This window comes from Helianthus annuus, chromosome 3 (genome assembly GCF_002127325.2).
Source record: "Helianthus annuus cultivar XRQ/B chromosome 3, HanXRQr2.0-SUNRISE, whole genome shotgun sequence".
Lineage (NCBI taxonomy): Eukaryota > Viridiplantae > Streptophyta > Magnoliopsida > Asterales > Asteraceae > Helianthus > Helianthus annuus.
In genome coordinates this window covers 98,572,228-98,598,246 of record NC_035435.2, presented here as the reverse complement: position 1 = coordinate 98,598,246, position 26,019 = coordinate 98,572,228, and the positions used below count along the sequence as shown (strand labels likewise).

At 35.8% G+C, this 26,019-nt stretch overlaps 1 protein-coding gene across 1 annotated transcript; it reads right to left on the bottom strand.

Annotated features, from left to right (window-relative positions):
• Positions 1-1,006: 1,006 nt before the first annotated feature.
• LOC110931558 lies at positions 1,007-17,348 on the bottom strand. The gene is made up of 12 exons (XM_035988104.1): positions 17,255-17,348; positions 16,725-16,833; positions 16,601-16,662; positions 16,437-16,508; positions 15,445-15,883; positions 15,235-15,328; positions 14,678-15,174; positions 14,388-14,572; positions 13,999-14,223; positions 2,146-2,485; positions 1,835-1,959; positions 1,007-1,464 (listed from the first exon to the last, which is right to left on the bottom strand). Exons 1-12 carry the CDS (start codon positions 17,346-17,348, stop codon positions 1,007-1,009), a joined length of 2,700 nt encoding a protein of 899 aa, XP_035843997.1.
• Between the last annotated feature and the right edge of the window lie 8,671 nt (positions 17,349-26,019).

Below are 26,019 nucleotides of genomic sequence, written 5' to 3'. Positions count from 1 at the left end.
ATTTATCGTCATTGCAAAACACACAGCTATCGGGAATTGCCTTCTTTGAAGCTTGAAAGGTATTCATTTGTCAGAGGGGGAAAGATTGATCCTTGGAATAAAAGTTCTAGTCCCAATATTATTACCAAAAATAATTTTTGCTTCAATAATCCGATCACCAAGTCTAACGACTTGTAATCTTGTACCATTGCACAGACCGTTTTTCTGATCAAGGTTACGTAAAAGCATGATGGGAACACCAACTTATGATTCGACATTCCTGAAACTTTGAGACCATTTAGAACATCGCGGGGGGGGGGGGGGGGGTAAACATTGTGTCGAATATGGTCACTTACATTCTCAGATTGGCAGATAGAATCTGAACTTAGATACTCTTTATGATCACCAGGAAACATTGCTAATAAGGTATCATTTATCTCGTGAACAACGTCGTTCTTTGGAGAAAGTATGGCTCTTTCTTGAAAATAATTTGGATCATTGAACGATTCAAGTATCGAAGAATACACAAAGTTGATCAGACTACTGATAGGGTTAGTGGAATCAGTAATCAACAGTTCTTGAGGTATATCAATAACAGCTTCCCCGTCGTTGCGACCATCAAGTTTTCCCTCGCCAATATCCAAAAGCCATTAAGCAAACTCTTTCGTCTTGTCAATATCGCCATGATTCATGCCAACAGTTAGCCTCATGTTTTTTTTAGCGTTAGTAACTTGCAGTTATTCCATATATATGACGAACTCAGTGAAGCATTCACGATATCTTGTCTAGAGCCATTTGGAACAACAGGAAGAATCTGTCTAAAGTCACCACCAAATACAATTACCTTTCCTCCAAATGGTAAAGCTTCGCTATTTGAACAATCAGGCATCAATATATCTTTTAAGGTTCTATCCAATGCTTCAAAGGCATGTTTATGAATCATTGGAGCCTTATCCCATATAATAAGTTGTGTTTTTTTAAATGATACGCAAGTTCAGATCCAGGCTTCATGCGGCAAAGAGAATCCTCATTTATTCAGAGGGATGGAAAACCGAGAATGGGTTGTTCGACCTCCAGAAAGTAGCAAAGAAGCTATACCACTTGAAGCAACATTTAAAACAATTTCAGACTTACTCCGAATTGCTGCCGACAATGTCTTCCAAAGAAAGGTCTTACCGGTGCCACCATATCCGTAAAGAAAAAACACAACCCCTTTGTTCTTTCTAACAGATTCAATAATCTGATCAAAAACATTACGTTGCTCATCTGTTAAAAGTACTAACATACTATTCAACTCATCTTCCATAGTATTTTGGTCATAGCATAACTCCTCGTTGATCAATCGATTGTTAGAGGAAGAAATAGACTCATCATCAGGGTAAGGCATATTTGAATAGTTCCTCAGCGATGAGTTATTATGAAGTAAGAACTTCTCAATCTCTAACAATGCCAAATTCTTTATTTCCTCATCAGAGTAATGTAAATCTGCAAAAAAAATAAAATAAATAATAAATAAATAAATAAATAAAAACATAGAAGATGTATTTAATAATACAATAAGCAGTACATTTGAATATTAAAATATAGTTTAGTAAATATGATATAAATGAATTTGAAGGGTAAATAATCAACATTTTTTTGATAAATGAAGTTCTTTTTTATTTCATTCAAATAATAAATTTATAAACAGAAAATAATTAAACTGATAAATATATTAATTGAATAAATAGATAACATGCAAAAATTAAAAAAAGACATACCATCAACATGTAAATGTTTTTCTTTTCTATATAAAATGTCATCCGATAATACGTCCACGTCTTCTCCCATACAAAATCTGGTCTAGACAAACTACCAAACATCAGCATTGTTCCAAATAACGTGCGTAGATAAGTAGCGCTTCCATACACATTAGCTTCTTTAATAACTTCAACGTACTCGTTTTCATCATCCAAAAGCCCTAGCGAATAACATGCGTCCCTGAAAGTTGGATACAAAGTACCATTTACAGTACGAAGGTCTTCAAATCATTTTGGCCCCTTTACTTTGTTCAATAATATTCTTAGGTAGTATTCACCAGCTGAAGGAAACATCGAATGAATCCTACCGATTGAAGGATGTCGTTTCCTTACATCCCAACTGCGAGTATTTAATTTAAAGACAAACTTTGAAGGAAACTCAACATAAGTAAAATCACGTGCCATCGGTAATCTTTCGTTACACTTCATCCAAGATAAGAACATAGTAGAAGCAACAAATGGTTTGTTAAGAACCTCGTCAATGTCATCGTTTGCACCATATACTACGTTTTGCTGACTAGGTAAATGAAACGGCAACCGAATAACTGCAGGATATCGATAATGAATATCATAGGAAAAAATCCTCCAAGCAGTTTCGCATGCAGAAATATACCGGCAATCGTAATACTTTTCTATCTCATCGACTACAGGTTCCTCCTCATCATGATTTCCACTTTCAACAACTCTAAGAGTAGTTCTATCTGGGCCTTTGTTAATGTACTTGAACAAATATTTAATAGAACCAACTTGATTGCACCATTCAACATTAATATGTGTAACACCCCGTGTTTTCGAAAGTCAAAGTCAAAGTCAAGATTGAAGTCAAAGGAAGAAAAGACCGCTAATTGCGATCTGTCACTCCTTACTCAATTCCTGTTTTGACTTCTTTGACTACAGTTAGTCTATTTTATGTTTTATGTTAGTTGTATTATGTGGAGTGTCTACAAATGATCGAAGTTTATTCGCTATTATCCGACGTTAATCGCTATTTATCACTTATCGCAATCGCGCTCGCAACTCGAATATCGCATTTTTGGTTATTGTTATACGTGTGTGTGTGTGCCTTATGTGTTACTTGTGCATGTTTAATTTATATTATGTATGGTAATCAAACGAATCGCAATCGAACTCAATCGCAATCGAATCGCAAACACTCAACGAATATGAAATAAAGATGCTTATATGTAGATATAGTATGATAATTGGTTGGGATTAAAAAAAGTAATTTGAATAGGAAACTCTATCGCACTCGCACCGCTCACAATCAAAATCGAAATATCAAAAATCGTCGCACCAAACACTCGAAACAGGCAACTGATCGATCCGGCTACCAGCCGATTGACCTGCGGCCCAATCGGACAGGTTGTCCGATCAAGCTGCCTGGCCGATCGGCCAGCCACTTTCCTCTTTTGGAACCCTATAAATAGCCCTTGTCACTCTCCAACTTACTACTTTTGGCAAGTGACGTCCGACCAGCTCGTGCTCTTCACCTTTTCCCAAATTTCTCCAGTAAGATCTTGTCCTAAATCTTGTACTTTCTTGATCTACACGCACTTCTACACATTTCTATCTTTCAAATATTAACTTTTAACCGTGAAATCATCAAGATTCAAGTGTTCTAGGATGATGTCATCATGTGTTCTTGAAGAACTTCATGCTTTGACCTCAATCCACCAAGAATAACTTGGATCTAACCGATTTCCACATAAACAAACAAAGATCTTTCATAGATCTAAACATATTCACGGTGAAAGGGATTGAAAGATGGTTTTCCAACTTTCTTTCAACTCTTTTACACTCAATGCCCTCAAAACCGATGGAAACGAAGCTTGTGCCGACTTAATAATCATTCCGGTGGTTGCATGGCCCAAGATCCGGATTCTATCCACGAGGTTCACCGATTTCGGGTTAAACATTAAACACCGTCCCGAACCATTCACTGATCAGGTTTGGGTGATTCCTGTTCGATCAGGAGAACCAAGTAAAGACGAGGTTCCTATATTTGACTTGTTATCAAAATACCTCGATAAAACGACAAACAATCAAAACGACCAAGTGTGAAACGAACAGGCCGACTATGACAAGGTGCTGTCCGATCGGACTGCTGTCCAAACGTACAGCCAGCCGAACGACTGGTCAGCCGAACGGCTAGCACATGGGTCCCACACTTAACCAACTTATTTGAAGTTGAGTATTGAACGGACTGCTATCCGATCGGACTACCATCCGATTGGATTACTCTTCGGATCATGAGATACTTGACTTCAACACTTAATCGATTTTTAAACATGTTCAATGCACTAGGAGTGCCACCCGATCGAACTACTGTCCGATCGAGTGACATTTTGCTGAGAATATGTTCTTCGCTGAAGTACCTAGCCGATCGGGTTGCCAGCCCATCGAACGACCATCCGATCGACCGACCGACCTGAAAGGTAAAGATACTTCAGTGCTTTCAAATGCTGCAACAAAAACTTTAAAAGTCAAACCATCATACACAAACACATCAACTCAAAGGAAGAAACAATTCACTCGAACAGCCATTCGAACGGACTACCATCCGACCGGACAAATGTCCGAACGGACTGTCAACCGCACGGTCAGCCGTCCGATCGGACTACCGTCCTATCGACCAGCTGTCCGATCCACTCACACTTGTTTTCGTTTTACGCGTTACTTATCGGTATACTACCGAACTATTCAGGCTAACCTTACTCTCAAGCGCTCCATTCAATCCATCAACTACTGTGAGTATATTTGAACCCTTTTTGCTTTCGCACTTTTGGGTCTTACACACGTTACTTATTCTAAATCACAATCGAACACACTACGTAATACTTTTAAATGCTAAACGTTACCGCATGTTATACGTGACTTGATGAATGCTTGTTTGTAATGTTTACACATGGAATGTTGTCTACCTGCCTTAACGACGATAGTACTATAGTTTGGACTCAGCACCCGCTCATGCGGGGGTTGTTAAGGACAATTATTTGCATGGATTACAGTGGTGATCATGTATTACGAACTGCCTTGGGCAGTTAACCCGCAGTCATTGGTATCGATAGGTTCATGTCGATAACTAACATGCTTCATTTTCCGCTGTGTGCGTGCTGGTTATGCGTAAACTATTTCGAACTCTATATGCTATTATCAAACTTGTATACTCGCCTTTACACTATGTGTATTGACTTTATTTTAACGTATGTGATAGGTGTTTAGAAAGCTTATCTGCTAGGAAAGCGAGGCTAGAATAAGGCTCTAGAGTCCAACAAATAGTTGTCTTGACAAACTAAATCAAGGGTCTCTAGAAGCAGATAAACAATTGCTCTATTTAAATCTGAGTTGCCGGAATATAACTATTTGTCTAGATTTTGTCTGTAATAATTTGCTTACTATTTGAGACATGGTATGGGACATGTTATTTTAAACTAAATAGTAATGATAATTGTTATGGAAACTTCTGGACAATCTGTTTCGCTCAGTGCCATGCCCCGATGACTCCGTCATCGGTTGGGGTGTGACAGATTGGTATCAGAGCCATAACTATAGGGAATTAGGCAAGACTTGACCTTGTCCGGGTCGATGTCTTAGATACCTAGACTATAGTTAAGAACCAACAGACCGACTTGTATAAACCTTTGAAAGTTTGATACGAGCTTATGTGCTATATCTCGCTATTCCCGTTTACACTACACTATCACCACACAATCAGTCGAAACCAAAACAAGTAACTTTATCGAGATTAGGTGTGAAAACCGCACACTCTCGATTAAATTGCTTATTGATATGTATTTATCTATAAAATGCGAGAATTCGCGTTGAACCAGGAGTGAAATCCATACTTTGATGCGGATTTTCGTCGCCATTTTACAAAACTCTCACCAAAGTCTCGACGGACTCCAACGACCTGAAGTCACAATATGACCGAGGGAATGCGTGTCGAATGCCCAAGAATCGAGGCAGAGGCCGATCCTGAAAGTCAAAATGTGCACGACAGATCCTTGAAGAACAGTCGAACCGCTTTGGGTAGTCGATGTCTACTAGCCGCAGACAATCTATTTCTCGATTTTAGGTGTTTAAATTCTGAGCCCGCAACAGCTGACTCTGATAATTCATCGATTTTATGTGTTTTTATGTGTGTTTACCTGTTTATGAGTTTAAATTTTTGGAGAATTATTCGATTTTTGCTTTTTTACTTCGATCGATACGCACGACTCGCACTGCACAATTATCTCAACACGCTGACAAGTCGCTACGATAGGGACGACATTATGCTATGTTATACGCTTGTACTATACTACTCGATATGTTATACGTGATCGCTATATTCGAACGACTCGCGAACTTTGAAGGATAGGTTTCTGTATTCTGACTGCCTCTGTGATTACCTGCGTACGTGCTTCTATGCTTCTGTGCCTTACATGCTTATGTGCTTTTGTGACTATGTGAATCTGGGATTGTGTGCCTATGTGGTTATGTGATACATGTCTTGTTATGTTTTGAGCGTCGGTGAGAAATAGACGTGTGAGGTGAGATTCGGTTAAGCTATGTCTAAGACCTATGACGATGTCTGTTGCAGACAATGTCGTCGTTTGGACTTTGTAACACGCGACTCTCGCGCCAAGAGAAGAGAGACAAACGCCTTGCTGCCATCCTCGCTAAGCAAGTGGCCAAGGCTGTGAGTGAGATTTACGAGAACGTCAACAAATCGTCTGAGGAGTCTAGAACAGATGCTCCTAAAGTCACTCCAAAGACTGCTTTCAGCTTCAAGCAATTCAAGGCATGCGGCCCAAAGGAATTCACTGGAGAAGATGGCCCAACAGCTATGTTCCAATGATTCGATTCTGTAGAAGTCACTCTGCGCCAAAGCGGATGTCCTGATAATCTCTGTACCCTCAATGCTACCGGAGTCTTCCAGTCCCGAGCTTTAGACTGGTGGACGGCCGAGAGAAACAAACGCAGGAATGATGCAGCTTATGAGCTGACTTGGGAAAAGTTGAAAGCCATTATGATGGACGAATTCTGCCCTCCCCATGAACGCCAAAAGCTGGAGGATGAGTTTTGGAACATTAAGCAGAAGGATGGAGATAACGCTGCCCTGACTGCTCGCTTTAAGCAGCTCAGCATTATCTGTCCCGATCAAGTCAAGATGTCTGATATGGCAATCAAGAAGTACATTCGAGCCCTACCCGACTGTGTTGCGGATTTTGTGCATGCTGCGAACACATCATCGATTGAAGAAACTTACTTGCTTGCCGCTGAAATCAACGACAAGCGAGTAAAAGCTGGTTTTTGGGATAAGCCCTCGAAGTCTCTACATCAAGCTACCACCGCACCAACCGCTGAAACCGCCACTGCTCAATCATCAAAGTCCTCACGCCGCAAGAAGAAAAACAACAACAACAGCTCCAGCAACAAGAACTGTGCTGTCACTACCACTGTTGCTCCTCTCCAAGCCGTACCGGCTCAGCAGCAATCTCACCACCGACCAACACCGGTTACATATGCACCGCCAGCAAAGCGTGCATACACAGGCCCCCACCCGGTTTGCCCAACATGCTCATATCATCATCCGGTGGGTCTTGCCTGTCGTTTCTGCGCTCACTGCAACATGTACGGTTATTTCACTGCTAACTGCCGTACTGGTCCTCGTCAAGCCCTAGTTCAAGCCACTGCTTATCAAGCTCTGCTCCCCGCCCCGCAAGGCCAACACGCAACTCAGGCACCCGCGATCAACGCCCGAGTCTGTTTCGCATGTGGTGATCCCAACCACTTTGCGAACATGTGCCCAAACAGGGTTGTGAAACAAGAGCCCCAGCAGCAGCAGCAACACCAACAGCAGCAGCCTCAGCAGCAGCAACAAGCAGCACGCGCCAGAACCTTCAACATCAATGTGCGCCAAGCCCAGGCTGACAACAACGTGGTCAATGGTACGTTCCTTGTGAATGGTATTACGCTTCATGTTTGTTTGATACTGGAGCCGATAACTGCTTTGTATCGTTTGAATTCGAGAAGCTTCTTAGTCGTAAGCGCTCCCAACTCTCCTCGACGTTCGATGTAGAAGTCGCCACTGGAAGAACTGTCGCCGTTAATTCCGTTCTTCATGATTGTACTCTTGAACTCAACAATCACATCTTCCCAATCGACCTTATTCTGATGCAACTTGGAAGTTTTGACGTCATAGTAGGCACAGACTTTCTTCGCGAAAACCATGCTGAAGTTGTGTGCTTCGATAAAATGATTCGATTCTCGCTCGCAAATGGTGATTTATTGTGTGTGTATGGTGAAACTGCTTCGAAAGGTCTCAAGCTCCTGTCATGTGTCTAAGCTAGCAAGTATCTCCGCAAGGAATACAGAGCTTTATTGGCTAACATTGTAGTAGCGGAGAAGGAAAAGAACAGAAAGACAGAAGTGAAAGACGTTCCTGTGGTTCGTGAATTTCCTGATGTGTTTCCTGATGATCTTCCTTGCCTTCCGCCAAGTCGTGATATCGACTTTCGTATCGACCTCATTCCTGGAGCCAACCCTGTTGCCAAAACCCCTTATCGACTCGCACCATCCGAAATGCGTGAACTCTTGAACCAACTCCAGGAATTACTTGAGAAAGGCTTCATTCGCCCGAGCACCTCTCCTTGGGGCGCGCCAGTCCTCTTCGTTAAAAAGAAGGATGGGTCGTTCAGGATGTGCATCGACTATCGGGAGTTGAATAAGTTAACCATCAAGAACCGCTATCCCCTGCCTCGTATCGATGATTTGTTTGATCAACTGCAAGGTGCTACGTGTTTCTCGAAGATCGACCTACGCTCAGGCTATCACCAACTACGCATTCAAGAAGAAGATATACCCAAAACCGCTTTTCGCACTCGCTACAGCCACTACGAGTTCGTTGTTATGCCTTTTGGTTTAACCAACGCACCCGCGGTTTTCATGGATCTGATAAATCACGTGTGTAAGCCATTTCTAGACCGTTTCGTCACTGTGTTCATCGACGATGTCTTGATCTATTCCAAGTCGAAAGCCGAACACGCGCAACATCTACGTTTGGTTCTCGAGCTACTCCAGGGGAACCAACTCTACGCCAAGTTCTCCAAGTGTGAATTCTGGTTAGAGGAGGTTCAGTTTCTGGGTCACATCGTCAATAGTCAAGGTATTCATGTCGATCCCGCGAAGATTGAAGCAGTTAAGAATTGGATTACGCCTAAGAACCCGTCTGAATTCTGTTCTTTTCTCGGATTAGCAGGCTATTACCGACGATTTATCGAAGGATTCTCTAAAATCGTTGTACCACTTACCGCCCTCATGCATAAAGATAAGCCTTTTGTTTGGGGAACTGAACAAGAGTCTGCTTTCCAAACCCTCAAGCACATGCTCTGCAATGCTCCTGTTCTCACATTGCCCGACGGAAACGACGACTTCATTGTCTATTGTGATGCTTCCAACATTGGTCTTGGTTGTGTTCTTATGCAGCGAGACAAAGCTATAGCTTACGCATCTCGTCAGCTCAAAATCCACGAGAAGAACTATACAACCCATGATCTCGAGCTAGGCGCGGTTGTTTTTGTGTTAAAGATTTGGCGACACTACCTGTATGGTACCAAGTGTAGGATCTTCACCGATCACAGGAGTTTACAACACATCTTTGATCAGAAAGAACTAAATATGCGTCAACACCGATGGGTAGAACTTCTCAACGATTGCGACTGTGAGATTCGTTACCACCCAGGCAAAGCAAATGTCGTTGCCGACGCTCTCAGTAGACGGAGTTATTTGCTCAGCATTCGTAATATCGAAACCCAACATGATCTCGAAACCCTCATCCGCGAAGCCCAGCATGCTTGTTTCAATGAACGCACTCTGAAGAAGGAAAGAATCTATCACGATGGAGCTCAGCTTGTGAGCAAATCGAATGGGATCTTCTATTTTCTGGACCGAATTTGGATCCATAAACAGTCCGATTTGTGACAGATCTTGATGGACGAAGCCCACAAATCCCGATATTCTATTCATCCCGGTGCCGATAAGATGTACCAGGATCTTCGCTACAAGTACTGGTGGACGGGCATGAAAAGGGATATCGCTCTCTACGTTGGAAAATGCCTGACCTGTGCAAGGGTCAAGGCTGAATATCAAAGACCATCTGGCTTACTCGAACAACCACCGATCCCTATGTGGAAGTGGGAGAGTATAGCTATGGATTTCATAACAAAGCTTTCGCACACGTCATTAGGTCACGACAGCATTTGGGTTGTTGTTGACTGTTTGACCAAATCTGCTCACTTTTTGCCAATACGGGAAGACTACAAGGTAGAACGATTAGCCCGAATCTACACCGATGAGATCATTTGTAATCATGGTACGCCTCGCGACATCATCTCTGACCGTGATGCTCGGTTTACCTCGCGATTGTGGGAAACGTTTCAAGCGGCTCTCGGTACGACGCTTAACTTAAGTACCGCATTCCATGCTCAAACCGACGGACATACTGAAAGAACGATCCGTACTCTTGAAGACATGCTCCGTTCGTGTGTTATAGACTTCGGTGGTAATTGGGATAAATACCTGTTGTTAGTCGAATTCTCGTACAACAACAGTTATCATACCAGCATACAAATGGCACCATTCGAGGCTTTATACGGAAGAAGATGTCGATCGCCGATTGTGTGGCACGAGATCGGTTACTCGCAATTAACCGGTCCTGAGCTACTACAAGAAACGACTGACAAAGTCCTCCAGATTCGAGATAACTTGTTGAAAGCTCGAAGTAGACAGAAAAGTTACGCCGATAAACGACGCAAGCCCCATGAATTTGACGTTGGCAACTACGTACTCCTAAAGGTATCACCTTGGAAGGGTGTGGTCAGATTCGGCAAGAAAGGGAAACTAGCGCCTCGATATGTTGGACCTTTTAAGATTCTGTAAAGGATTGGAAAAGTCGCCTACAGACTCGAACTACCGGAGGAACTTAGTAACGTCTACCCGACTTTCCTTGTGTCAAACCTCTGAAAATGCCTGGCTGAGCATGATTTAATTGTACCCCTCGATGACCTCCAAATAAACGAAACACTACACTTCGTGGAGAAGCCTGTTGAAATCATGGATCGCCAAACCAAGCAGCTCCGACTCTCGCGCATTCCTATTGTGAAAGTCCGATGGGAAGGCAAACGAGGCGCAGAGTTCACTTGGGAACTCGAAAGCGACATGAAGGCGAAATACCCACAGTTGTTTATTACGGCTTCAGCCTAATTTCGAGACGAAATTCCCTAAACAAGGGGAGGCTGTAACACCCCGTGTTTTCGAAAGTCAAAGTCAAAGTCACGATTGAAGTCAAAGGAAGAAAAGACTGCTAATTGCGATCTGTCACTCCTTACTCAATTCCTGTTTTGACTTCTTTGACTTTAGTTAGTCTATTTTATGTTTTACGTTAGTTGTATTATGTGGAGTATCTGCAAATAATCGAAGTTTATTCGCTATTATCCAATGTTAATCGCTATTTATCACTTACCGCAATCGCGCTCGCAACTCGAATATCGCATTTTTGGTTATTGTTATACGTGTGTGTGTGTGCCTTATGTGTTACTTGTGCATGTTTAATTTATATTATGTATGGTAATTAAACGAATCGTAATCGAACTCAATCGCAATCGAATCGCAAACACTCAACGAATATGAAATAAAGATGCTTATATGTAGATATAGTATGATAATTGGTTGGGATTAAAAAAAGTAATTTGAATAGGAAACTCTATCGCACTCGCACCGCTCACAATCGAAATCGAAATATCAAAAACCGTCGCACCAAACACTCGAAACAGGCAACTGATCGATCCGGCTACCAGCCGATCGACCAGCCGGCCGATCGGACTGCCGTCCAATCGGACAGGCTATCCGATCGAGCTGCCTGGCCGATCGGCCAACCACTTTCCTCATTTGGAACCCTATAAATACCCCTTGTCACTCTCCAACTTACTACTTTTGGCAAGTGACGTCCGACCAGCTCGTGCTCTTCACCTTTTCCCAGATTTCTCTCAATTCCGGTAAGATCTCGTCCTAAATCTTGTACTTTCTTGATCTACACGCACTTCTACACATTTCTATCTTTCAAATCTTAACTTTTAACCGTGAAATCATCAAGATTCAAGTGTTCTAGGATGATGTCATCATGTGTTCTTGAAGAATTCATGCTTTGACCTCAATCCACCAAGAATAACTTGGATCTAACCGATTTCCACATAAACAAACAAAGATCTTTCATAGATCTAGACATATTCACGGTGAAAGGGATTGAAAGATGGTTTTCCAACTTTCTTTCAACTCTTTTACACTCAATGCCCTCAAAACCGATAGAAACAGAGCTTGTGCCGACTTACTAATCATTCTGGTGGTTGCATGGCCTAAGATCCAGATTCTATCCACGAGGTTCACCGATTTCGGGTTAAACATTAAACACCGTCCCGAACCGTTCACTGATCGGGTTTGGGTGATTCCTGTTCGATCAGGAGAACCAAGTAAAGACGAGGTTCCTATATTTGACTTGTTAACAAAATACCTCGATAAAACGACAAACAATCAAAACGACCAAGTGCGAAATGAACAGGCCGACTAGGACAAGGTGTTGTCCGATCGGACTGTTGTCCGAACGGACAGCCAGCCGAAGACTGGTCAGCCGAACGGCTAGCACATGGGTCCCACACTTAACAAACTTATTTGAAGTTGAGTATTGAACGAACTGCTATCCGATCGGACTACCATCCGATTGGATTACTCTTCGGATCATGAGATACTTGACTTCAACACTTAATCGATTTTTCAACATGTTCAATGCACTAGGAGTGCCACCCGATCGAACTGATGTCCGATCGAGTGACATTTTGCTGAGAATATGTTCTTCGCTGAAGTACCTAGCCGGCCGGCCGATCGACCGACCGTCCGATCGACCGACCTGAAAGGTAAAGATACTTCAATGCTTTCAAATGCTGCAACAAAAACTTCAAAAGTCAAACCATCATACACAAACACATCTACTCAAAGGAAGAAACAATCCACTCGAACAACCATCCGATCGGAGTACCGTCCGACCGGAAAACTGTTCGAACGGACTGTCAACCGCACGGTCAGCCGTCCGATCGGACTACCGTCCTATCGACCAGCTGTCCGATCCACTCACACTTGTTTCTTTTTTACGCGTTACTTATCGTTATACTACCGAACTATTCAGGCTAACCTTACTCTCAAGCGCTCCCTTCAATCCGTCAACTGCTGTGAGTATACTCGAACCCTTTTTGCTTTCGCGCTTTGGGTGTTACATACGTTACTTATTCTAAATCACAATCGAACACACTACGCAATACTTTTAAACGCTAACCGTTACCGCATGTTATACATGACTTAATGAATGCTTGTTTGTTATGTTTGCACTTGGAATGCTGTCTACCTGCCTTAACGACGATAGTACTATAGTTTAGACTTAGCACCCGCTCATGCGGGGGTTGTTAAGGACAATTATTTGCATGGATTACAGTGGTGATCATGTATTACGAACTGCCTTGGGCAGTCAACCCGCAGTCATTGGTATCGATAGGTTCATGTCGATAACTAACATGCTTCGTTTTCCGCTGTGTACGTGCTGGTTATGCGTAAACTATTTCGAACTCTATATGCTATTATTAAACTTGTATACTCACCTTTACACTATGTGTATTGACTTTATTTTAACGTATGTGACAGGTGTTTAGGATGCTTATCTGCTAGGAAAGCGAGGCTAGAATAAGGCTCTAGAGTCCAACAAAGAGTTGTCTGTACAAACTAAATCAAGGGTCTCTAGAAGCAGATAAACAATTGCTCTATTTAAATCTGAGTTGTCGGAATAGAACTATTTGTCTAGATTTTGTCTGTAATAATTTGCTTACTGGTTGAGACATGGTATGGGACATGTTATTTTAAATTAAATAGTAATGATAATTGTTATGGAAACTTCTGGACAATCTGTTTCGCTCAGTGCCATGCCCCGATGATTTCGCCATCGGTTGGGGTGTGACAATATGCGCCTGGTATCTTTTTAACAGCTTTTTCCTATATGGAACAACATATCTATTGTCTACGTTCACGCGTGATTTAATAACAGATACGCCAGAATCCCTTCTACGATAAACTGGAAATCCTTTTTTATCCAAGCATGTTTCGTTAACAAATTTTTTAGGAAACTTCTTGGAACACTTACGATCGATCATGCAAGGATAATTCATATTGAAAGCACCACATGGACCATGAATCATGTAGTCTGCCACAAGTTTATATAACTCTGGATCCTCGGCTATGTCTGGAATTTCGGCAGAAATGATTGGATCTAGTTGGTCAACCGATAGTATCTTGCTGTCAGGATGCATGAATACACATATGTGTACATGAGGAACTCCGCGTTTTTGAAATTCAACAGTATAGACAACTACAGAGTACAATAACAAAAATATCATATATTAGAAAAATATATATAACTAACTCATATTATCAACAATAAACATAGATTAATAATAATACTATTAATAAAAAATAAAGTAACATTATTTAAACACTTTACCCTTTAAATGTTAACCTATAAAATAAACATACCAGAATTAACTCTGCCCAGCAAGTTGCCTTCTTTCAAGTCTTTTGTTATGGAATCCAGTTTTATCTTGAAAATTCGACACAAAATGTCCAGTCTATCTTCAGGCCTTATGGTGGTATCTTTCAAAAACCTTTCAACTTCCGGCCATTTTGGATTACATGTAATAGTAATGAAAAAATCTGGATACCTAAACCATTTGCACAAAGACATTGCATCTAAGTAATTTTGCATCATATATCGAGAACCGCCAGTGAACGAAGAAGGAATAAAGATACGTGTTCCAATTTTTTACATATCTTTTTTGCCAGAATTATTTGCATTCTGTATATTCTGAAAACTTTCTGACCTCAAATGCGTTTGTTGTCGCCGTATGTAAAACAACCTTTCACTCTCAATCATAGTGTAAGCATCAACAACAAATTGCTGGAAAAGTCGTTTTGCATTATGAATTACAGAAAACTTATCGACACGATCTTGTAATCTATATGCAAAGAACTCACGCATAGTACACATTGGACGTTTGCTCTTCGTGTCTAGATTCAGACCTCTATGAAGAATGTCAACCCTGTACATATCTTCTCCATATGGAAATAGAAGAGGGTATTGTAGAGAAAGATAAGAAGAATGTAATTCACTTATGCGCTCAAGTCGACCAGATTTGGTTTTCACAACTATATCACGATTTTCAACAGCTTGAGTAAAATCTCCAATAACTAATGCAGCAACTTCAGAAGCTTCAGGAAGATTATATGTTCTACCATCTTTGGATCTTTTACCAATAAGACGAAGCTTCAAGTCGATGTAAGGGTTTTCATTTAAACAGTTTCTAGCTTATCTATAACTTTGAACCAAAGCGTTGTGAGTGTCTAACATAACTTTGAGTTCCTCAATGATCTGAACATCAAAAGCATTCTCAGTTATCGAAAAAGAAGTGTTTGAGCCCCTGTAAAATTAACAAATAGTATGGATTAATAATGTTTACCTCTGTATTACTAAAATTAATAGCATATAAAATAAAAAAATATATTAAAATATAAAGAGTAAGACATAAAGACATACCCAACAACATTTTGTCGATTAAATATTTCATTATCTGTGTCGTATATATACAACTGGCTGAATTTTGGCGCATCTCCATCATTAGGTAACATATTACCAATATTATGATAATTTTGACCACTTAATCGAAAGATGTAAAGCGCATTTCCACGGTTGATACTTTTATCAATCCTTCCTCCCATAGATGTAAATGAGAACATAGAATTATAACGGCGAATGTATTTTTGAAAAAAGTTGCTCTTCGCATTGGCGCCAACATATAGATCTTTCAAAATATCTGGAGGCTGCCTTAAATCAGGTAACAAAACTTTACCGTACGAACAGCAAATTGAATAGTTAACTTTATTTCGCTTTTTTTCTCCCCTATCCGCCTCTGCTTTCCAAATCTTTGCATTACATGATCCACAAACGATGATCTGGTCACCATGATCCAAGTAGTCTGTATTTTTTTTTTTTTTTGTATTTTACTTAAAAGATTAATATTAAACGTTTAAAATCTATGTTGCTAAAATTAAATATAAAAAACAATATGTAAAGCAGTAATAAATAAAGGAGGATCCGCTTTAGCTTTTGAAACTCCTTTTAAATGTTGATTTATAATATGAGGAACCTCGTTATCATCATCTGCTGTCAAATCAATAATAGGTATAGGTGTTAAGTCTCGACATTTTCTTACTAATTTTCGCTTTCCAGATGACATTTTTATCAATGTTGAAGAGTTGTCTGATGCGAGAAAAGTATTTGTTGAAATTCTAGCTGAAGACGAAGGTATGATGTCAACACTTGAAGTTGATGATGAATTGCATGTAATATTTTTTTATAATACCACTGGAAGATGCAATGTTTTCTAAAAAATAAGTATAACAAATAATATAAAATTAAGTAATAACAAAAAAAGATTAAACTGAATAAAAATATTCAATATCTAAAAATATATAAACATGTGTTTCATAAAAGTAATGCTTCATAAAAAAATAATATAAATAAATTACCTGGATTAGTAAAATTAGATGGACTTAAAGAAGTTATGTCTTTAATCACGACACTTGATGATGGACAATTTCCTAAAGAAAAAAATACGTAGTCACATTAAAACATATCAATCAGAAAAATCTAATTTAAGAAATTAATAAGGACGAAAAAAAGAAAGTGATACCTGAATTGAATTTAGATGAACTGGAAGAGACGTTGATGCTTGATAAGACGCTAAAAGATGATCTGTTCAACGTAAAAGTTGTGTTCGGATTAATATTCTCTTTATTTTTAGTATACGAAGTTACTGTCGATTGAGTCTGTGATGAGATTTTTTTGATCTTTTGCTATTCAAATATAAACGTCTAGCCTTCCTTCTTTTAGCAGCCTCATCCTTGTCTACATTGCGTATATCAACTAAAATGAAATATCCATTAGTAAAATATACAAAATAATTTTTTTAATAAAGTTACATATATAGAGTAAATAAAACTTATCATTCGAAATATCATACAAAGGATATGATGAAGAAGCATTCGTGTTGATGTTTATTCCACGGGTATTAGATGATCTGTTATATATGGGAGGTGTGTACGGACTAAAATTATGTTTATTATTAGGAATTGAATAATTGACTTTGGATTGACTCTGCGATGAGATTGGATTGAATCTTTTATTATTCGAATATATTCTTGTAGCTTTTGTTCTTTCAATAGCCTGAGAGTTGTCAATATTACTGCATATATCATCTGAGATGAGATATTAATTAGTAAAAATTGAAATGAGATGAAAAAAAATGCAGCAATACTACTTCAAAACAGAAAATTAAACGACGTACCGTTAGATATATCAGACAAAGGATTTGTTGAATCCACATTTATATTACGAATGTCGGGACTTGATGCGGATGTATGTTTACGAATTTGTGACATTACTTCACATAAAAGTATAATTTGTTATCAAATAATGTTGGACATAAAGAAATGTATACTGATTTCAGAAAACGTACTAGATATAACCTGAAAGCAGTGTGTATAATATTATACATTGTCAAAGTAGATGAGTGATTTCTTTGTTGTGTGAAGTTAATTCTTTGTTGTGTGAAGAAATGAGTGTACATATAAATAACAATCTATAATAATGAATTGAAAAGGAAATAAGCTTAATTATGGGTATATATTAAAGTCATACCAACTAACAAATAAAGGCTTATTTTATTCACTAAATTTAGTAAGTCATGTATTTAAGGTAATCATACGTTTTTAGAATTTAAATACTATTTAATACGAAAATTATATATGAAAATGAAAAAATATAAAATACTATAGGTAAGCTTTCTATAATTGTTACAAACTATGTTATTTTTATCTTATTTTAAAAAAGATGTTATCAACTATAAATCAACAGTATCAATGTCCCTCAATAATATGTTTAAATAACTTTTGTTAATTTTGTAGTCTAATGAAAGAATTGCATTTTTGTTATCATTATATTATTACATTAATACTTCTAATTAAATAGTTATAAAATACTATCCTTGGGATTTATGTTAAATGTAAACAACAATCATAATCCTAGAATTAAAAATAAACTAAATTCAAATAATGCTTATTATTCATAACAAAATATCAAATTCTCCAAATTCAAACCATGAATTGTTTTAAACCACACCAATAAAAACCACAAATTCAAACCATGTAATTGTTTTAGATGACACCAATAAAAACGAATATTTAGAAAACAACCAATAACGTAATGATATGAAAACTTGGACAACTATTTCTCGATTTTAGGAATGATGAGGTTCATATTCTCTGCACTATTGGCATCCTTAACCTCGCCAGATTTATGGACCTTTGTTGCAGATATGTGAGAATCTTCCTCAACATCATAGACTTCAACCAAGTTTCGCTTCACGTCATCCTTAACTAACATGGAAGCAGGAGTCTCAGTGACATCCAAAACAACAGGTGAAACGGTGCTCGCCATGTTAGATACAAGAGTCGTGTTCTGGTTACCCTTGACACCATAGTCCTAACAAAAGCAAAAATTAACATGTTAGAAAGGCAACAAATAGTTGAACATATATGAAATAAAACAATGGATAAGAAAAGAATAATTCACAAAATTACCTTAAAACCTTCAAATGACTCAGACTGAAATTCTGAAGCACCGATATTCAGAGAACAATTCTGAGAAGACTGCATAATTTATAAAAAAAAAATTAAAAACAGATATCTAGACTTCAGGACACTACAATGTTGAAAACGTAAAACAATAAGGTCAAAATTTTTATATAACATACACTTATCTGGGAAGACGATTGCTTGTCTTGAAGGTGAGATATAACATTAGGATCCACAGTTAGCTTGAGTATACCATACTTATGGATGTTATACTTCAATACTTATGGATGTTATACTTCAAGACATAGCTGGTAACATCTATTTTAAAAGCAACAGTCTGGCCAACCAACGCATCTACTTCAGAAGGAATCTTCGTACCATCAAAACGCTGAAAAAATATAATATTTATCAATTATCAACAAATATGAACATTTAAGTAAATTTCAAATAAAATAAAAATGCCTACTAAATGTAAACTTACAAATTCAGGGTTGGCATTAAGAATCTCTTCAACAGACTTTCCTACCAACTTCCGTGCTTCACGATCAAACAAAGTAAGAGTAACAGAGGCAGAGGGTTCTTGAACTCTAAGTTGAATCTTGTACCTAGTGAATATGGGAATGTGCATATTATAAAATAATAAATAATAGGTCGTGAATGTAAAAAAATGTTCGGAAGTTATATTCACTTACTTGAGAGAAGAACTTATAGTTTTAAAAGCACAACGATCAGAGATACAGGTAAGAACCTCTTTTGTTACAGCTGAACCTGATTCCTGTGTGTCATCACTCAGATTAACAACTTTTTTGATCTTCTTGTTACATCTATTGCAACCCTCATAGAACCATCCTTCATCTTTGTAAACACCGATTATATTACCCAAAACAATGACCTTGCAAACCTGAATAAGTATATAATAACTTAATAATCTATACATCTAACTTGTAATGTATATTTTAATATTAACAACAAAATATACCTTAGAAAACGAAAATACATCACAAATATTGAACAAATCTTTGCTCTCCAAAAATTCCTCTTCAACAGACTTTCCCATGGAACCAAGGCTCGTGGATTCAGTAACTTCAACAGAATTTTCAATCAAACTGTTTAAGAAATAAAAAAATGAACATATATTATAATAAAGTATAGGTGCATCAGAATATTCATAAATAATAAAATTTAAATAACGATAACCTAAATAAGAAAGAATATATTGAATATTTTTTTTAAACCTGCTTCTAAACTCATCAGCTTCAGGACAATCATGATTGCAAAAAAGACGACTAACCGTGTATGAATTGTTAACATACGCAACACCTAGGAAGAAACAATGGGATATTAAAAAGTAAAAAAAAATAATATAATACATCTGAATATAAACTTTACAATCAAATAATCAATTTACAGGGATACACCACCAAAAAAAAAATTGATAAGGAAAGAAAACAAACCATTCCACCACTTGACCTTTCCAAACTGCAATATAATAATTGCCTGAACATTTTCCCTTTGATAGTCTCAAAAAACGACAAAACTTGATCATAGTATTGATCCCACAGAGTAAGAAATAATGTCCGACGCCTGTTGATTTCATAAAAACGGGTAAAGAATAACTTTAAAATGTTTACTTATATAGTTATGTTAAAACAATACAACTATAATTACTATTAATTGTAAAAATAATATGTATACTGCATTCTAAGTTAATTATTACGATGCTTACTCTAGATCTGAAATCTCTATGGTAACTTTAACAGATTGCTTTCCAGTTGCTTTGTTATTTACAGTCTCTTTTGGAAATGAGCGAGTCAAATAACCAATGACATCTACAACAATACAATATCGATCAATAAGATGTGGTTAATCAGTTAAAAACAAAACATCTAATGAAACACAAAATTATATTGTAAAAACATAAATTAATATACATACTGACTGTAGAGTTTGAAACAGCATTACTGTTTAAGATGTCAGCAAAACTCATGAAATCAAAGCCGTAAGGGGATCCACCAATATCTTCACATTGAATAGCTTCGGTTGTACCCTGGAAACGTAGCCTGTTTTGATTGTCAACATACCTGTAAGTAGAGTTATTAAAACCGATAGTTGGATTCCTGATAATTAAACATTGCTTTTCCACTAATGATTGTTGAAATTGTCGTAACACTCGATTCAAGCATGTTGCTTCAATCTTTGTACGCTGTATAATGTATGAAAAAAATAATAAAATAAATAATAATCAAATAGTATAATAGTATAATAAAGTACAAATTTGAATATATATTGATAAATTGATAAAAATTAAATAAACTTCTTCATCAATCAGAATCATGTCCAATGAGTATAGTTGACTAGGATTCCGCCTTTCAGGGTGTTCCCAAACCCTGATCACCCTAACCTTGACAGAAAACTGCTCTTAAAATGCATCAACAGCTCTCAACATAGTGATGTTATGGTTCTCCATAATATCTATGACACAGAGCAAAACATACTTCAATATACGAATCACAAAAACGAAAGAGCAACGCAAAATATTAAAAAAACAAAATGCAGATACATTTTTTGACGGAAAACAGAGTTTTAAACAAATAGTGTTTTCTTGCAAAAATAATATCATATAATGCTATCATATATAAGAAGTGCAAGAGTAAAACGTAACCAAAACAATGTGAAGATATGAATGACACAATGATGAAATGAATGGAGTTTTGAAACACTACTTATAGGAGCAATATGAAAAGGTATATAAGGAAAACATCAATTTATTAATTTAATCATAATCAACATCAATCAATCAATATAATCTATAATATATATCTATAATAAAAAAATGAATAACAACAATATGAATAGTATCAATTTTCCTATTCTTACAAAAAATATATTAAACTTTTTTAAGTACAATTTTAGTATATTTATTAATAAAGTTCGACAATTAAATAAATTGTTATTGTTATTAAATATAAATAATCAATAAATATTAATTTACAGTTAATCAAAATTGAAATCAATTAAATATTATGTCTAAAAATAAGTAAACATCATTTACGGTTATTAGTATAATTACAGTTATTGTATCAATCAATTATCAAGCAATTACATATCAATCAATATTAAATTACAGTTATTCAACATTCAAATCAATTACATATTATTTCTAAAAATAAGTAAATCTATTTTAGGTTACATTATATATTTCAAGGAATAATATCAATCAATTATCAAGCAATTATACTTATATAAATTATACTTATTATACTTATATACTTATATATGAATCAGTTTTCTGTTTACCATTTTAATTTTGTACATATATAACACGTAAGTATATATAAGATATAAGATATAAGATAGATAAGATAGATTTATATAAACAATGTTACAATCATAAATAATAAATTTTATATTGAGAAGAATTGACAGTAACAAAAAAATAGTATCTGGATATCTTAAAATATTAATTTATACATTATAAGTATGATTGTTAAATGTAGTTATCAACAGGTAAGATAATAAAAGTTGTGGTAAATTAAACTTTTTTCTATATGGTTTATTTTGATTTATCTGTTTTAACATTGTAAATCAAATAACACAAAGTCACGTTTTAAATTTTATTTATGATATTACGCTAATTGGCGATGCGAAAATGGGGAATACAGCATTACTTAAAACATATATTAAACTTTTTACACTTGGAATATTTGTATAATATGTTGTCAGTATAGTCGTTGAAACAACAGGTAAAATAATAAAACTTGTGGTAAATTAAACTTCAAAACCATAATCATTGTTAAACATAATAACCATAACTATTTTAATATATATCATATCAAAACCAAACGACTAAAAGTAAATGTCAAAAAGTACTAAGTACGCCTAATATGAGGAACAACCCTTTCAACAATCAAAACTTGTTCAAGTTCATCAAAACAAAAATAAACCGTGTCACCCATTTCAACGCCAGCGGTACGGTATTCATGAATCTTGACCAGCTCCTTAAAGCATAATGATAACCTTCCTCTTTCATCTCTCGTCTAGTACCGTTAGGAAACTCTATTGGAGGACTAAGATGCATAAGTCTGATAGTGATACTTTTTAAACCCAAATGCAGTTTGGCCATTGCTGAAACATCATCAGGCAGCATCTGTATTGTTTTAAAATATAAAAGTAATAAGAAAATTAAAGTTAAAAAATCTATGTATTATGTCAATAAAAAGTATATAATATTTAATATTTATTAATTACTAAAAACATATTAACACTTACAAAATCTTCAGCAACCATACGAACAAAACGAATATAACGTCCAACTTCTTGTTCAGCTAAAACAGGCGGATCATCTGAAATCGGATTACCATCTTTTACACAATCAACAGGTGCAACTTCAACCTGAAAACATTACATATAAAAATTATTAACTGTATTAAATATAAATATAGTAACATATAATTAATATTATATAAAGAATCAGCAAAATGTATAGTTACCTCATCGACATTTACATCATCAAAATTCATTTCAACGCCATTTTTACCAAAAATTGTTAGATGGAAAGAGTAACCAAATCATTTTGTAAAATAAAAATAACAACCGGCCTCCAATTGATATAGACTAACAATAACATCAATACTGTTGGTAAAGCAAACTTTACCACCAACAGTTTCTATCTTAACATGAAACGTCTTGTTGCTTAAATAGATAGTTGAAATTAAATCACTAAGTGTATAATCATGGGACTTCGGCAGGATACACTCAGGTATGACCTGTAGGAATGATATGAAAAACAAAGTAAAAGTATTAGAATTCTAAACTGTTATGAAAAAGTAATATATTAAGAGAAATTAACAGAAATTTAAAAATAATCTTATAGTAAAATAAGAAGATGTAGATAAGAGAGATGTCCAGAAACCCGTATGACTCACACCATTAACACAATATGTTAGTTTGAATCTGGTACAATCTAAAAGGATTCAAAATTACCATGCAGCCTGATGTAAGTCGTAAATGTGTAACGACATCTGACCAACCATTGAAAAGGAAGAACTTTCCTTTTGCTACACTTATGAAAACAACAAATGTTCGCCCATCATTTGTTTCTTTAAGAACATTAGTAGGCCCTTTATCGACACCCCACATTTTAGCCGCATCGTCAGATGGAATCGGCTTACAAAAACAACAAATAAAAATAAATTAGAATTATATTATTATATTATAATTAAAACAAAACAAAAAACACAATAATAATAAATAGAATTTCATGACAGCAAGAAAATAAAATTTATAATTCATGTTAGAATTTATGAATTACCATAAGAAGTTCATCAAATTGATTTATAATTCTACAGAAAGAAGGCTGCCTCATACTGATTCAAATTCAAAAAAGAATAAATGATAAGATGAAATCGAATAAAGAATATAGATATATAAAACAAATATTAAAACTTATAACCTACTGAACCTAATAAATTACCTTGATGGACTTTCCATCGTCTTGAAAACCTACAAAAAAAAGTTATAAAAAATTGAAAAAAAAAACAATAAGATTATATATTAAATTAAAAAATATATAAATAAGAACAAAAAAAACAATGTAATGAAGTTGTTATAAACATAAATCTATTAAATCTAATAAAAAATCGATAAACTAAACAGTATATTAACAGGAATTGATATTCATTTAAAATATGATGATTACTGATAACGATTATGAACTTGTAACATATATCTTCCTTTATTCAGTGATAACAACAAAAAAATAAAGGATTCAAAGACGTCGTAACAGATGACTAAAATACATACCTTGATTGTTCGAATAATCAGTGTATTGCCTGCTGAAAAGAACGATACAAAAGGAAAAAAACCATAAGATCTTGGATTGTTCAGTGATAAGAACTAAGCAAAAATACAAATCAAAGACAGCGTAAAAGAGGACTAAAATACATACCGTGATTGTTCGATTAATCAGTATAATGCCTGCTGACAAAAACGATAGAAAGGAAAATCAACCCTAAAATCTTCGATTATTCAGTGATAAGAACAAACAAATCAAAGATTCAAAGATGCCGTAAAAGAAAACTAAAATACATACCGTCGATTTTGGAATAAGAACCCTAAGATCTTGGAATATTCGAACAATCGGCTGCTGAAAAAGAAGGATACCAAACGAAAAAACCCTAACTTTCAGAAAGCGTATGAGAGAAGAACGCTAGATGGAAAAAATGATCGGATACTTGCTTTATATATGGAACGACAAAACAGGACCCGGATACATCATATGGATCCCGAGTCGGGTTTCACATAAGGGAAATTAGAGGAATAGAAAATGGCGGGAAAATGTGTTATAGAGGCTCTAGATGGGGGACATGTGTCCCCTAGGTATGGCTTTTATTAGGTTTAAAAGATATATATATATGTGTGATTCATTTTTTTAAATTTAATTGTTGAAAATTAACTATTCACTAGTAACCTCCTTATGACATTAAAATCATCTTTAACTGTATTTACAAAATATCCGAAGGTTTAAAACAAATATTGCTTAAAATTAATTTTGATAAGTTTCTTTTTAGGTTTAACAAATATTTGATTTCATCTTCTTTCCCTGGTATGGGTTTCGGTCATGTTTCATTGAATCGAAAGATAAATAAAACCAACATTTATTTCTAATAAGCGTGTTAGACTTCGTGTTTTGTAAAACCCATACGTTACAAAATGATTTTGTAAACAAACTCATTTCTTAACTTGCATGTTAGAGATGTACATTTTATTAAATAATATTTATATGTTATAATGTCTTTTACTTAACATGAGTGTTAGAAACTATTATTTTATAAAATAAAAAATCTATCATGCATGTTAGATGCGATTTATTGTTTATACCAAAGGCTTTAAACTTCTTTGTCCAAATGTGTAATGTTCTGACGAGCATGTTAAAGAAGATTATCATTGTAAAATAATAAATTTTAGAAAAATGTTTAATTTTCTAACGGGCGTGTTAAAAACAATTATTTGATAAAAGGTAAACCTTGAAACGGTTTAGTTTACACCATTAGTTTTCTAATGGGCTTGTTACACCAGGTTTATTTTATCAAAACCGAGAATCCTTATAACGATTTTTGTAATCATTTATTTCTAATAAACCTTAGCTGATGAGAGAACATTTAGAAACTTGAAATGAGAGAACATTTAGAAGCTAGAAACTATTTATCATTTTTGAAACTCAACAATCTTCATAATAATACTTTTCTTTGAATGATATTTTCTTTTATTCTAAATTTACTGTAATTTTGGTTAGTTGATTATCTCTTTTGGCTCATTAGTTTAAGTGCAAGACAATGAAATTAAAACATGCATATTGCATTACCCTATCAAGATCGGATTATACGACTCCAAAACTAGTTTACATTTCGATTATCAAATTCATTTATTTCTTCACATACTCTATGCAACACTAATTTTAGCTTTTTATTCCTTCTGA

Excerpts from the sequence above, each read along its gene's own strand:
- LOC110931558 (XM_035988104.1), bottom strand. The coding sequence starts at position 17,348 with ATGTCACAAATTCGTAAACATACATCCGCATCAAGTCCCGACATTCGT. Across the intron at positions 15,884-16,436 it reads ATCTAATTTTACTAATCCAG|ACTACTTGGATCATGGTGAC; the intron begins GTAATTTATTTA and ends AAAAAAATACAG. Across the intron at positions 1,465-1,834 it reads TGGAACAATGCTGATGTTTG|ATTTACATTACTCTGATGAG; the intron begins GTAGTTTGTCTA and ends TTTTTTTTGCAG.